Source organism: Panulirus ornatus, chromosome 2, assembly GCF_036320965.1.
Source record: "Panulirus ornatus isolate Po-2019 chromosome 2, ASM3632096v1, whole genome shotgun sequence".
NCBI lineage: Eukaryota > Metazoa > Arthropoda > Malacostraca > Decapoda > Palinuridae > Panulirus > Panulirus ornatus.
The window spans coordinates 98,425,350-98,440,217 of NC_092225.1; the positions used below are offsets into that span (position 1 = coordinate 98,425,350).

Genomic DNA, 14,868 nt, shown 5'->3' on the forward strand with positions numbered 1-14,868 from the left:
CAGTGGTCTTTCATCATGGTAGTTAAACACTCGGAATAACGTTTAGCTGCTGTACATGTCTTTAGTCAGTAAAGGATGCATAGGATCCTTCAAACGTGGATGGGAGAATTTAACCCTCAATTGTTGTAAAGTTTGTCCTTTCCAGACGTAGTATTCCATTTCTTACAAAAATAGTTCTGCCTTCACATTTTCAGATGACTGTATGAAAAGGAAACTTCATTTATCCTGTGCATCCATATAAGGTACTGACTTCAGTTTTTGCATAAGACAGAACAAAGGAAAATGTTCTTGTATCTTTGTCGTTGAAGTTACGTGTTACATGTTATTGTTAGAATTACATTAAGGATGTTTTTGCTGCTTTGTCTTTAATGTTTGTAAACTTTATTTAGGATGGACCATGTAGCGCTTAAGATTTTTTTTTTATTAAATGTATAATTCATGAGAGATTTATTTTGGAATGTGAAATTATAGAGAATTTTGTTTCACAATCATGCTACGGGAAATATGGATGTCTGAGGAGATTAACAAGTTTTGTTTGGATGTATGTAAACCTTGATGAAATGAAAGCACCTCACCATGGTCCAGGCTTGTGTCAAATCTTCTCTCTTCACCAGACTCTCTCACTTTGCCCTAGACACCCTACATCTGCCACCCTAGTTATCAAACATATTCAGTAGTCTATAGGAACATGAGGTAGAAGCCTCAGCAAACACTTTGCTAGAGTTGCCTTCTGCCAGTGGCCTTTTAAGGGTGAGGCACTAAAGGCTAAGAACTGGAACTAGAGTTCACTTGTTGTGGAGACTCCATTGTGGTGGCCAGCCCCTTGAGGGAGTTCCAGGTGGGAATAGGCATCAGAGATATAGATAAAGCTTAATCTGTAAGGCCTAAATGGCTATACATTTTATTACAAATAAGATTATTTTAACAGACATCGTACAGTCAAGAGGATGACGAACCTTACCGTGGGGAATTTGGAGCTGGCTATGTGGTGGGTTCCTTCTCCAAAGGTTTTGTGTATGGACCAGATGACCCTGATCAAGATATGACACTCATCTTTGCACCAGATCAAAAACCTAAAATCCTACTAATGGGACTTAGAAGGTTTGTGTATATTATAGTTTCTGAGAGACTCCTTACAAAGATGCATACATACTTTGTCAGTGTTCGTGCAATTCTTTACAAAGAGTATTTGATATGTAAATTTCAGAATTACTGTACTTATAGTGATATATGCCAAAAAGGAGAAAGGTAATGTTTTAAGTATTTTGTTAGTTTTTGATGATTTTTAGCACTTAATGACATTAAAGGGAGATCACCATAAGCCTTGCAGAAAGTTCTAAACAAATTAAAATATTTACATTTGAATAACAAATTGTGGTAAGCAGTCTATTTTTATTGTGTATTCTTTGAATCCAGTATCATTGATTGTTGATCATTTTGAGAATTGAATAATTTTCGCTATATATGTTTAATAATCCATATGTTTAAGTTTATGACAGTAATGTAGAGCAAGATTTTGGTGTCTCTTCAAATTTTGCATGTCTGCCTATGATGTTACTCCATGTTTCTGTGGACCAGTGTCATTTGTGAATGATGGCTAAGTTGATTTCTTAGATTTTTTTTTTTTTGCTGTCTCCCGCGTTTGCGAGGTAGCGCAAGGAAACAGACGAAAGAAATGGCCCAACCCACCCCCATACACATGTATATACATATGTCCACACACGCAAATATACATACCTACACAGCTTTCCATGGTTTACCCCAGACGCTTCACATGCCCTGATTCAATCCACTGACAGCACGTCAACCCCGGTATACCACATCGCTCCAATTCACTCTATTCCTTGCCCTCCTTTCACCCTCCTGCATGTTCAGGCCCCGATCACACAAAATCTTTTTCACTCCATCCTTCCACCTCCAATTTGGTCTCCCTCTTCTCCTCGTTCCCTCCACCTCCGACACATATATCCTCTTGGTCAATCTTTCCTCACTCATTCTCTCCATGTGCCCAAACCATTTCAAAACACCCTCTTCTGCTCTCTCAACCACGCTCTTTTTATTTCCACACATCTCTCTTACCCTTACGTTACTTACTTGATCAAACCACCTCACACCACACATTGTCCTCAAACATCTCATTTCCAGCACATCCATCCTCCTGCGCACCACTCTATCCATAGCCCACGCCTCGCAACCATACAACATTGTTGGAACCACTATTCCTTCAAACATACCCATTTTTGCTTTCCGAGATAATGTTCTCGACTTCCACACATTCTTCAAGGCTCCCAGAATTTTCGCCCCCTCCCCCATCCTATGATCCACTTCCGCTTCCATGGTTCCATCCGCTGCCAGATCCACTCCCAGATATCTAAAACACTTTACTTCCTCCAGTTTTTCTCCATTAGATATAACAGTGATATGACTTGCACAGCTGTGCTAGGAGGGAAAATTATACATATGTAACTGAAAAAAATTTTTAAACTTTAATCTTTTAAGTTAACCCTGGGGATATGGGAGAAAGAATTGTCGTCCACAATGTCTCTTGCATGTCTTAGAAGGCATTTAAGTTGGGCAGGAGCAAGAGGCTAGAAATTCTCCATTCATGTATTATCAGTTTTTAAAAGTAAGAACTGAAGAAGCAAAGCAAGGGTTTTTCCTTGAAGGCTCAGTTCCTGATGCTATCTTGCTGAGGCAGGAATGATGAGCATGTATGAAATTTCATATCTTTCTCAGGTATTGTTTTGTAATGCATATTGAATTAAAAGCCTATTTTAGAGTATGCAAGTAGTTTTTATTTAATGAAGCTAGGTGAAATGATTTTGTCTGCCTCTGTGAGTTTGGTGAACTGGCTTCTTGGCTTGTTCTTGGCTGGATATTGGGGCTTAGGTATGCCTAGAGGATACATAAGGAACTGACTAAAACAGTTTGAACTATAGAATCTGTTAATTTGAAAGGGAGTTTATCAGTGATCAGTAGTTATCTCTCCCTCCTACTTTGTCCAGTACCCAACTCATGTGTTTGCCAAGATATTAATCAGCAGCAGCAGCAAGTCAAGATCTTATTGTTTTAAAGTTGTAGATTGGACACAACCTAACTCCTGGTGCTCTTAGACCAGCAGTTTAAGCACTCTGTGGCCAGAGTGGTCCAGCTTTGTAGCATTTGATTTTCTAAGTCACGATACTTCATTTTCATATTTCATCAGTAGAACTGGGAGTATAGTGAGCAGTGACTGATAAAAAAAACCATCAGTTTCTGCAGTATTAATGATTATTAATCATACTTGTTAATCAGGTATGTGATTATTATTGTATTTTATAGTTTGAGGGTCCCAGCATCTGGGAATATCTAAGTCTGTAAGAATTTCTCAAGATGATAAGAGGCTTCCCTTGAATTATAAGTACATCCTTTGTGGTCAATTGAGCATCCGTGGATAAACCCCAGTCCAGTTCACCAGTCACACTTTTATGAGTACTTATCAGTGCTAAGGAGTTTTGTACAGTTTGCCCTTTGGATCACTCTTGTAGTTGCCTGTTGCACAGGTAAGGGAATGGTACTGAAAGAAAAAATTGGCTTACTACTAACAAGCCTGATGAAAAACTAGACTGGGTGCAAGATCTAAGTAGTGTCTTTGTCCAGTCAAGATGGTGAAGCTTGGTCCTGCAGATTTGGATGCTACTCGTGTGTTAGTGTGGCTCTGTGTGACCAAAACATGCTTGGCTTTCTAAGTAAAGGTAACACTTCCACACAGATTCCTGCTGAGATTTCTGAAGTGGTTAGATACTTATGAACAAGAGTTTGACTGGGTGCAGAACATGGATGGGAAAGATCAAATATGGGTGATGTGGTGCATAGGAGGTGATGTTCTATCAGTGGGCTGACTTTGGGCACACGAAGCAGTAAGGGAAACCATGGAAAGGTCTTTGGGACTGGGCTATGGTTTCATTGTATTATAAATAACAGCTAAAGAATGGATGTCAGCAAATGAGGCTGTTTGTTTATCCCTGGTGTTACCTTGCTATGCAGGAAAATTCAAACAATTATTAAAAAGTAGAAATTTCAGTTATTTTTAATGTTTACATCATCTCTTGCTTCTTTCTGTCTGACTTTTACACTTGTACTCTAAAAGTTACATGTTATGTATTATTTCAGGAACATCCCAACCTTATTAGCACTAGCATTTGATTGCATTTTAGAAAATATCGTCTTGGAAACCTATTGACAAAGCTAATGATTGATTACTTGCCAAACCTGAAAAACTAAAAGTATGAGCATGCCACTGCCGTGAGTCTGCTTTCCTTATCAGTTTACAAGCACATGGTCATATCTTGGCAGGCTGTACAGTTGGATGCAGCATTCATTGTCATCATACTAAATTCAGGTAGCTAGAATGCATAATATTCCAACATCTTTTCATATAAGGACCTTTCATATAAGGACCAGTTTACTTTGACTCTTTAAAGTCATGTATGGATCAGGTCTCCATAGTTGTATTGTCCCTGTCTTGTGTGCATATGTTTTGTCACTGCCTTCCCTACATCATCTTGCATTTAAGAATTTTTTTTATTGTATATATTTGGGCTTGCCATTGGAGATGCAGATCAGCGTAATGTCAAGGTAAAACAAAAGATCTGTACTCTTCATGTTTTAGCTCAGAAAATCTTCTTAAATTCAAAGCTAATTTTCTTTTATCAGAGTTCACTGTTATTCTAAAAAAAAGGTTTCTACAAATCTTCTTTTTCTATTTTTAGGAGCGGAAAATCCTCGATACAGAAGGTTGTGTTCCACAAAATGACACCAAATGAAACCCTATTTTTAGAGTCCACAAACAAGATTGAATCTGAAAATATCTCAAATTCATCATTTGTTCAGTTTAAGATTCTTGATTTTCCTGGACAAATCGACTTCTTTGAACCATCATTTGATTCTGAAAAGATCTTTGGAGGACATGGAGCACTGGTATTTGTCATAGATGCTCAGGTATGGTCATTATGTATATATATATGTATTTTATTTATATATGTATTTTTTTTTATTATTTTTTATTTTTTATTTTGCTTTGTCGCTGTCTCCCGCATTTGCAAGGTAGCTCAAGGAAACAGACGAAAGAAATGGCCCAACCCACCCCCACACACATGTATATACATACATGTCCACACACGCAAATATACATACCTATACATCTCAATGTACACATATATATACACACACAGACACATACATATATACCCATGCACACAATTCACACTGTCTGCCTTTATTCATTTCCATCGCCACCTCGCCACACATGGAATACCATCCCCCTCCCCCCTCATGTGTGCGAGGTAGCGCTAGGAAAAGACAACAAAGGCCCCATTCGTTCACACTCAGTCTCTAGCTGTCATGCAATAATGCCCGAAACCACAGCTCCCTTTCCACATCCAGGCCCCACACTACTTTCCATGGTTTACCCCAGACGCTTCACATGCCCTGATTCAATCCACTGACAACACGTCAACCTGGTATACCACATCGATCCAATTCACTCTGTTCCTTGCCTGCCTTTCACCCTCCTGCATGTTCAGGCCCCGATCACTCAAAATCTTTTTCACTCCATCTTTCCACCTCCAATTTGGTCTCCCACTTCTCCTCGTTCCCTCCACCTCCGACACATATATCGTCTTGGTCAATCTTTCCTCACTCATTCTCTCCATGTGCCCAAACCATTTCAAAACACCCTCTTCTGCTTTCTCAACCACGCTCTTTTTATTTCCACACATCTCTCTTACCCTTACATTACTTACTCGATCAAACCACCTCACACCACACATTGTCCTCAAACATCTCATTTCCAGCACATCCACCCTCCTGCGCACAGCTCTATCCATAGCCCACGCCTCGCAACCATACAACATTGTTGGAACCACTATTCCTTCAAACATACCCATTTTTGCTTTCGGAGATAATGTTCTCGACTTCCACACATTCTTCAAGGCTCCCAGGATTTTCGCCCCCTCCCCCACCCTATGATTCACTTCCGCTTCCATGGTACCATCCGCTGCCAGATCCACTCCCAGATATCTAAAACACTTTACTTCCTCCAGTTTTTCTCCATTCAAACTTACCTCCCAATTGACTTGACCCTCAACCCTACTGTACCTAATAACCTTGCTCTTATTCACATTTACCCTTAACTTTCTTCTTTCACACACTTTACCAAACTCAGTCACCAGCTTCTGCAGTTTCTCACATGAATCAGCCACCAGCGATGTATCATCAGCGAACAACAACTGACTCACTTCCCAAGCTCTCTCATTCACAACAGACTTCATACTTGCCCCTCTTTCCAAAACTCTTGCATTCACCTCCCTAACAACCCCATCCATAAACAAATTAAACAACCATGGAGACATCACACATCCCTGCCGCAAACCTACATTCACTGAGAACCAATCACTTTCCTCTCTTCCTACACGTACACATGCCTTACATCCTTGATAAAAACTTTTCACTGCTTCTAAGAACTTGCCTCCCACACCATATATTCTTAATAACTTCCACAGAGCATCACTATCAATGCTATCATATGCCTTCTCCAGATCCATAAATGCTACATACAAATCCATTTGCTTTTCTAAGTTTTCTCACATACATTCTTCAAAGCAAACACCTGATGCACACATCCTCTACCACTTCTGAAACCACACTGCTCTTCCCCAATCTGATGCTCTGTACATGCCTTCACCCTCTCAATCAATACCCTCCCATATAATTTACCAGGAATACTCAACAAACTTATACCTCTGTAATTTGAGCACTCACTCTTATCCCCTTTGCCTTTGTACAATGGCACTATGCACGCATTCTGCCAATCCTCAGGCACCTCACCATGAGTCATACATACATTAAATGACCTTACAAACCAGTCATCAATACAGTCACCCCCTTTTTAATAAATTCCACTGCAATACCATCCAAACCTGCTGCCTTGCCAGCTTTCATCTTCCGCAAAGCTTTTACTACCTCTTCCCTGTTTACCAAATCATTTTCCCTAACCCTCTCACTTTGCACACCACCTCGACTAAAACACCCTATATCTGCCACTCTATCATCAAACACATTCAACAAACCTTCAAAATACTCACTCCATTTCCTTCTCACATCACCACTACTTGTTATCACCTCCCCATTAGCGCCCTTCAATGAAGTTCCCATTTGCTCCCTTGTCTTACGCACTTTATTTACCTCCTTCCAGAACATCTTTTTATTCTCCCTAAAATTTAATGATACTCTCTCACCCCAACTCTCATTTGCCCTCTTTTTCACCTCTTGCACCTTTCTCTTGACCTCCTGTCTCTTTCTTTTATACATCTCCCACTCAATTTCATTTTTTCCCTGCAAAAATCGTCCAAATGCCTCTCTCTTCTCTTTCACTAATAATCTTACTTCTTCATCCCACCACTCACTACCCTTTCTACTCAACCCACCTCCCACGCTTCTCATGCCACAAGCATCTTTTGCGCGGTCCATCACTGATTCCCTAAATACATTCCATTCCTCCCCCACTCCCCTTACTTCCATTGTTCTCACCTTTTTCCATTCTGTACTCAGTCTCTCCTGGTACTTCCTCACACAAGTCTCCTTCCCAAGCTCACTTACTCTCACCACCCTCTTCACCCCAACATTCACTCTTCTTTTCTGAAAACCCATACAAACCTTCACCTTAGCCTCCACAAGATAATGATCAGACATCCCTCCAGTTGCACCTCTCAGCACATTAACATCCAAAAGTCTCTCTCGCGCGCCTGTCAATTAACACGTAATCCAATAACGCTTTCTGGCCATCTCTCCTACTTACATACGTATACTTATGTATATCTCGCTTTTTAAACCAGGTATTCCCAATCACCAGTCCTTTTTCAGCACATAAATCTACAAGCTCTTCACCATTTCCATTTACAACACTGAACACTCCATGTATACCAATTATTCCCTCAACTGCCACATTACTCACCTTTGCATTCAAATCACCCATCACTATAACCCGGTCTCGTGCATCAAAACCACTAACACACTCATTCAGCTGCTCCCAAAACACTTGCCTCTCATGATCTTTCTTCTCATGCCCAGGTGCATATGCACCAATAATCACCCATCTCTCTCCATCAACTTTCAGTTTTACCCATATTAATCGAGAATTTACTTTCTTACATTCTATCACATACTCCCACAACTCCTGTTTCAGGAGTACTGCTACTCCTTCCCTTGCTCTTGTCCTCTCACTAACCCCTGACTTTACTCCCAAGACATTTCCATATATATGTATATGTATATATATATATATATATATATATATATATATATATATATATATATATATATATATATATATATTTTTCTTTTTCTTTCTTTTAAACTATTCGCCATTTCCCGCGTTAGCGAGGTAGTGCTAAGAACAGAGGACTGGGCCTTTTTTGGAATATCCTCAACTGGCCCCCTCTGTTCCTTCTTTTGGAAAATTTAAAAAAAAAAAGAAAAAAAAAAAAACGAGAGGGGAGGATTTCCAGCCCCCCGTTCCCTCCCCTTTTAGTCGCCTTCTACGACACGCAGGGAATACGTGGGAAGTATTCTTAATCCCCTATCCCCAGGGATAATATATATATATATATATATATATATATATATATATATATATATATATATATATATATATATATATATGTATTAACTATTTTTTATTATCATACTTAATTGCTGTTTCCTGCATCAGCAAGGTAGCGCCAGGAAACAGACAAAGAATGGCCTATCCAGTCTATACACATATATATGTATATATATACATAAACAACCATACATGCACATATACATACACATACACAGAAATATACATATCTACACAGGTACATATTCATTCTCTCAATATGTCCAAACCATTTTAACACACCCTCTTCTGCTCTCTTTTTTCTTTTTTACCACATATCTCTTACCCTTTCATTACTTATGTGATCAAACCATCTCGCTCCACAAACTACCCTCATACATTTCATTTCCAATACATCCACCCTCCTCCATACAATCCTACCTATAGTCTATGTCTCGCAACCATACAATATTGTTGGAACTACTATTCTTTCAAGCATACCCATTTTTGCTCTTCAAGATAACATTCTCTCTTTCCACACATTCTTCATTGCTCCCAGAACCTTCGCCCCTTCCCTCACCCTGTGACTCGCTTCCACTTCCGTGGTTCCATTTGCTGCTAAATCCACTCCCAGATATCTAAAACACTTCACTTCCCCCAGTTTTTCTCCATTCAGACTTATATCCCAGCTAACTTGTCCCTCAACCCTGCTGAACCTAATAACCTTGCTCTTATTCACATTTACTCTCAACTTTCTCCTTTCACGCACTTTTCCAAACTCGCTTACCAACTTCTGCAGTTTCTCACTCGAATTAGCCACCAATGCTGTATCGTCGGTGAACAAAAACTGACTCGCTTCACAGGCTCTCATCCCCAGCAAACTGCATACTTGCCTCTCTCTCCAAAACACAAATTTTACAGTTGACCGAACTTCACTGGGAACCAGTCTGTACATGTAAATATTCTTAAATTGAAGTTTGATAATGTCTGAATTTAGATATGAATTTAATTGAAAATTTGATAGTTTTATTTCAACTGAATTTTCACTGCTAATCACAGAATTCTTAGTGTAAATTTAGAGCTTGCATGTTTAGCCCTTTCATATGGAATGCATGGAGTTTTCTGTAAAGCTTCCTACTGCAAGACCTTATTAAGTTGGAATTTTGTGAATGCTGCAAGTGTCTGTGGGAAAATTCCTTGAAGTGTAAAAGTTACTCTTCTTACCTTAGACAACGTGAAATAAAGTAACGAGCCTTTGTATGGTGATGTCTCATAGATTGACATTTTGCAAAAAATAGCATTTGAGAATTATGGTGCTGATTCTTAGGTTGACATTAAGGCCTCAATAGTGAGGGAAATTAAAGAAATATGTTTTTTACCAATTTGAACATTTTTTCCCTTCATAATGAAGTATTTAAAGATTTGTTTTTTTCCAGTCTTAATGCCTTTTGTAATGATTCTAGCTGCTGATGTATGCCATTTGAGACTGCTAGGATTACATTCAAGTACTGTAATGAAATACATGCATTTAGAATGTAGCAAATTTTTTCAGTCATAATGGATTTCATAATGATATCATGGCTGGATATTATTAGATTTCTACCCCACAAGCGTTAGAAAACTTTCATATTCCACATGCTGATGCGGAGTGGAAGGCTTACATTTAAGTCCTTTCTGTCAATCTATCTATCTACATCTCTGACACCAGTTCCAACTGAAACTCCCTGAAGGGGATGGCCACAGCAATAGAATCTCCATAACTGGTGGACTCCAGTTCTGCTTCTTAATCGTTAGTGCCTTATCCTTAGTAGGCCAATGACAGAGGGTAACTCTAGTGCAGTGTTTGTAGAGGCTCCTACCTAATGTTTCTAGTGCCTGCTACTCCGTAATATTTCTACCTAATGCTCCTGCCTAAATGTTCCTACCTACTGCTGCTATCTGCTGCTCTTACCATTTTGCCAAAAGGCAGGGCTAGTGTGTAGTGCTCACTACAGGAAAATCAAGAGTTATGAAGAATGAGCTGTAGAGTTAAATGTTGCCAAGTATTATGTGTTTCAAGGAAAGATTGTATGTTTGTGGACAGAAAGCCAGTAGTCCATGTCTGGGCGAGGCAGAAAGTTTAGAGTGCTACCTGAGTCAGAGAAGTGCAATTTGACAACTACTGAAATGCTGGCTCACTACTCAACTGTCACTAACCCTCCTGATACCCAATAAAATACCTGTTTTCACTCATAATGCTTTTACCCTACCAGCACATGGAAAACCATGTGGAATCATATTCCAGCTACTGATACTCACCTTTAAAGGAATGCTTGGTTCACATTCCAGAAACATTCTAAATGCATTGTATAAGTGGTTACTACCTGTCTTGAAAACATTAAAACATATTTTAAACTTTAAAACAATGTATAGTACTAGTATCAAAAGATATACAGGTACTAATAGAAAAAATTACCTTAGCTTGGAAATCAGCTGAGGAAGTTCATGATATGGTTGTAGCCAGTGTGTATACACTAGGATGTGCTTCTGTTGGGATTTGGACCTGAATGTATTTCAACAGTAGTTAAAGAGATGACTTGTTTTATTTTGTTGTACCATCATTAAATGTAAATGCGAATAAAAGCAAGATTATTAGGTACAGTAGGGTTGAGGGACAAGTCAATTGGGAGGTAAGTTTGAATGGAAAAAACTGGAGGAAGTGAAGTGTTTTAGATATCTGGGAGTGGATTTGGCAGCGGATAGAACCATAGAAGCGGAAGTGAATCATAGGGTGGGGGAGGGAGTGAAAGTTCTGGGAGCGTTGAAAAATGTGTGGAAGTCGAGAACATTATCTTTGAAAGCAAAAATGGGTATGTTTGAAGGAATAGTGGTTCCAACAATGTTATATGGTTGCGAGGCATGGGCTGTAGATAGAGTTGTGCGGAGGAGGGTGGATGTGCTGGAAATGAGATGTTTGAGGACAATATGTGGTGTGAGGTGGTTTGATCGAGTAAGTAATGAAAGGGTAAGAGAGATGTGTGGTAATAAAAAGAGTGTGGTTGAGAGAGCAGAAGAAGGTGTTTTGAAATTGTTTGGTCACGTGGAGAAAATGAGTGAGGAAAGATTGACCAAGAGGATATATGTGTCAGAGATGGAGGGAACGAGGAGAGGTGGGAGACCAAATTGGGGGTGGAAAGATGGAATGAAAAAGATTTTGAGTGATCGGGGCCTGAACATGCTGGAGAGTGAAAGGCGTGCAAGGAATCGAGTGAATTGGAACGATGTGGTATACCGGGGTCGACGTGCTGTCAATGGATTGAACCAGGGCATGTGAAGTGTCTGGGGTAAACCATGGAAAGTTCTGTGGAGCCTGGATGTTGAAAGGGAGCTGTGGTTTCGGTCCATTTTAGATGAAACTAGAGACTGAGTGTGAACGAATGTGGCCTTTGTTGTCTTTTCCTAGCACTACCTCGCACACATGCGGGGGGAAGTGGTTGTTATTTCATGTGTGGCGGGGTGGCAACAGGAATGAATAAGGGCAGACAGTGTGAATAATGTACATATGTATATATGTATATGTCTGTGTGTGTGTGTATATATATATATATATATATATATATATATATATATATATATATATATATATATATATATATGTATACATTGAGATGTATAAGTATGTATATGTGCTGTGTGTGGACGTGTATGTATATACATGTGTATGTGGGTGGGTTGGGCCATTCTTTCGTCTGTTTCCTTGTGCTACCTCGCTAACGCGGGAGACAGCGACAATGTATAATAAATATAATATATACCATCATTATGACTAAAAAATCCTGAAATACCCACTTTATTTGCTGATATGTTTTTTAAAGGAAAAGAAATTGGTGCAGTGTGCCATAAATGTTGAAAAAATGAATATGTAAACCAGATTTTTTTTTACTTTTCAAATTTTTTATTTGGCCAGTATATTATTTTATTTATTTTGCTTTGTCGCTATCTCCCGCGTTAGCAAGGTAGCGCAAGGAAACAGATGAAAGAATGGCCCAACCCACCCACATACACATGTATATACATACACGTCCACACACGTAAATATACATACCTATACACCTCAATGTATACATATATATATATATATGTACACACATAGACATATACATATATACACACGTACATAATTCATACTGTCTGCCTTTATTCATTCCCATCGCCACCTCGCCACACATGAAATAACAACCCCCTCCCCCCTCATGTGTGCGAGGTAGCGATAGGAAAAGACAACAAAGGCCCCATTCGTTTACTCTCAGTCTCTAGCTGTCATGTATTAATGCACTGAAACCACAGCTCCCTTTCCACATCCAGGCCCCACAGAACTTTCCATGGTTTACCCCAGACGCTTCACATGCCCTGGTTCAATCCATTGACAGCATGTCGACCCCGGTATACCACATCGTTCCAATTCACTCTATTCCTTGCACACCTTTCACCCTCCTGCATGTTCAGGCCCCGATCACTCAAAATCTTTTTCGCTCCATCTTTCCACCTCCAATTTGGTCTCCCACTTCTCGTTCCCTCCACCTCTGACACATATATCCTCTTTGTCAATCTTTCCTCACCCATTCTCAAAACACCCTCTTCTGCTCTCTCAACCACACTATTTTCATTACCACACATTTCTCTTACCCTATTATTACTTACTAGATCAAACCACCTCACACCACATATTGCCCTCAAACATCTCATTTCCAGCACATCCACTCCCCTACACACAACTCTATCCATAGCCCATGCCTCGCAACCATACAACATTGTTGGAACCACTATTCCTTCAAACATACCCATTTTTGCTTCGAGATAATGTTCTCGACTTCCACGCATTCTTCAAGGCCCCAGAATTTTCGCCCCCTCCCCCACCCTATGATTCACTTCCGCTTCTATGATTCCATCCGCTGCCAGATCCACTCCCAGATATCTAAAACACTTCACTTCCTCCAGTTTTTCTCCATTCAAACTTACCTCCCAATTGACTTGACCCTCAATCCTACTGTACCTAATAACCTTGCTCTTATTCACATTTACTCTTAACTTTCTTCTTTCACACACTTTACCAAACTCAGTCACCAGCTTCTACAGAGTTTGGTAAAGAGTGTGAAAGAAGAAAGTTAAGAGTAAATGTGAATAAGAGCAAGGTTATTAGGTACAGTAGGGTTGAGGGTCAAGTCAATTGGGAGGTACAGTGGGGTTGACGGTCAAGTCAATTTGGCCAGTAGAATACCAAATATTCTTTTCCTTTAATAACAAAAAATTTAAGATTTTTTTCTTGTGTATTTGATAATGACAACAGAGGAAAATGATTGATTCGTATTCCACTGTCAGTGGCTTGTAAACCCAATTATGTTTTTCCTTCATCTTCTTAGTAGTGTTGGTATTGCACAGGTTGCCTTCTTTTTTAATTTGAACAACCATTTAAGTAGTGTTTCCATTCCAACATGTCTTCAAAAAGTAAAATAGATTCCAGAGTCCAGGGGAATACTTTTACTGGTATAGTATGTAGGTGCATCACCCTGGAGATTAGATTAGAAATGCTGAGGCAGTTTGATGAGGATCAGAAGCTTATGGCCATAGCTTAGTTCTGTTCTGGCAGTTTGATGAGGATCAGAAACTTATGGCCATAGCCAAGTTCTTAGGTGTTGCTCATTTTACTTTGGTTACCATTTGTGAAAATATAGATGAAATTACGCCTAGTTTATTGTCTGCCACTGTATTAACAGAAAAGAAAGTTTGCAGAATAAAGTGAGTGGAGGATCAGAGTCATATGAAATGCCATTGTTATTTCATTTGATAAAAGAGAAGGATTTAACTTTATATGATTATATAAAGGGTTAAGTTATTGAGTCATCAGGAGAAATTTGGTTTAAGCTAGGGGTAGTATTAAGAGGTTCAAACTTCCTTATGACTGATGACAGTGCTGTTGCAGATATTGAGGCAGCACAGTGATATCCTTCGTATTTGAAGCAAATTGTTCTTGGGAGAAGTTATACAGCAAAACACTTTTTTTGTGCTGATGAGTCCAGCTTGTTTTGGTAAGGAAGAAAAGTGTACTCTCAGGGTTCAAGGCAGGCAAACATCTTTTGAATCTTTTATTGGGAGGAAATGTTGAGGGTAATTTTAAGATTAAGCCTTTGCTAGAAAGTCAGAAAATCCCAGTCTGCAGTACCAATAATTTGGCAGTTTAACCAAAAGGCATGGATTGCCTGGGTCATTTT

General features: G+C 39.3%; 1 protein-coding gene across 1 annotated transcript in view; it reads left to right on the forward strand.

The window, feature by feature from the left end:
• RagC-D (Ras-related GTP binding C/D) overlaps nt 1–14,868 on the forward strand; it is a 55,231-nt gene that overhangs the window by 4,244 nt on the left and 36,119 nt on the right. Inside the window, exons 2-3 of the mRNA XM_071680637.1 lie at nt 929–1,101; nt 4,752–4,980. Of these exons, the coding sequence (XP_071536738.1) occupies nt 929–1,101; nt 4,752–4,980 (402 nt within the window). The remainder of the gene's footprint in view (nt 1–928; nt 1,102–4,751; nt 4,981–14,868) is intronic.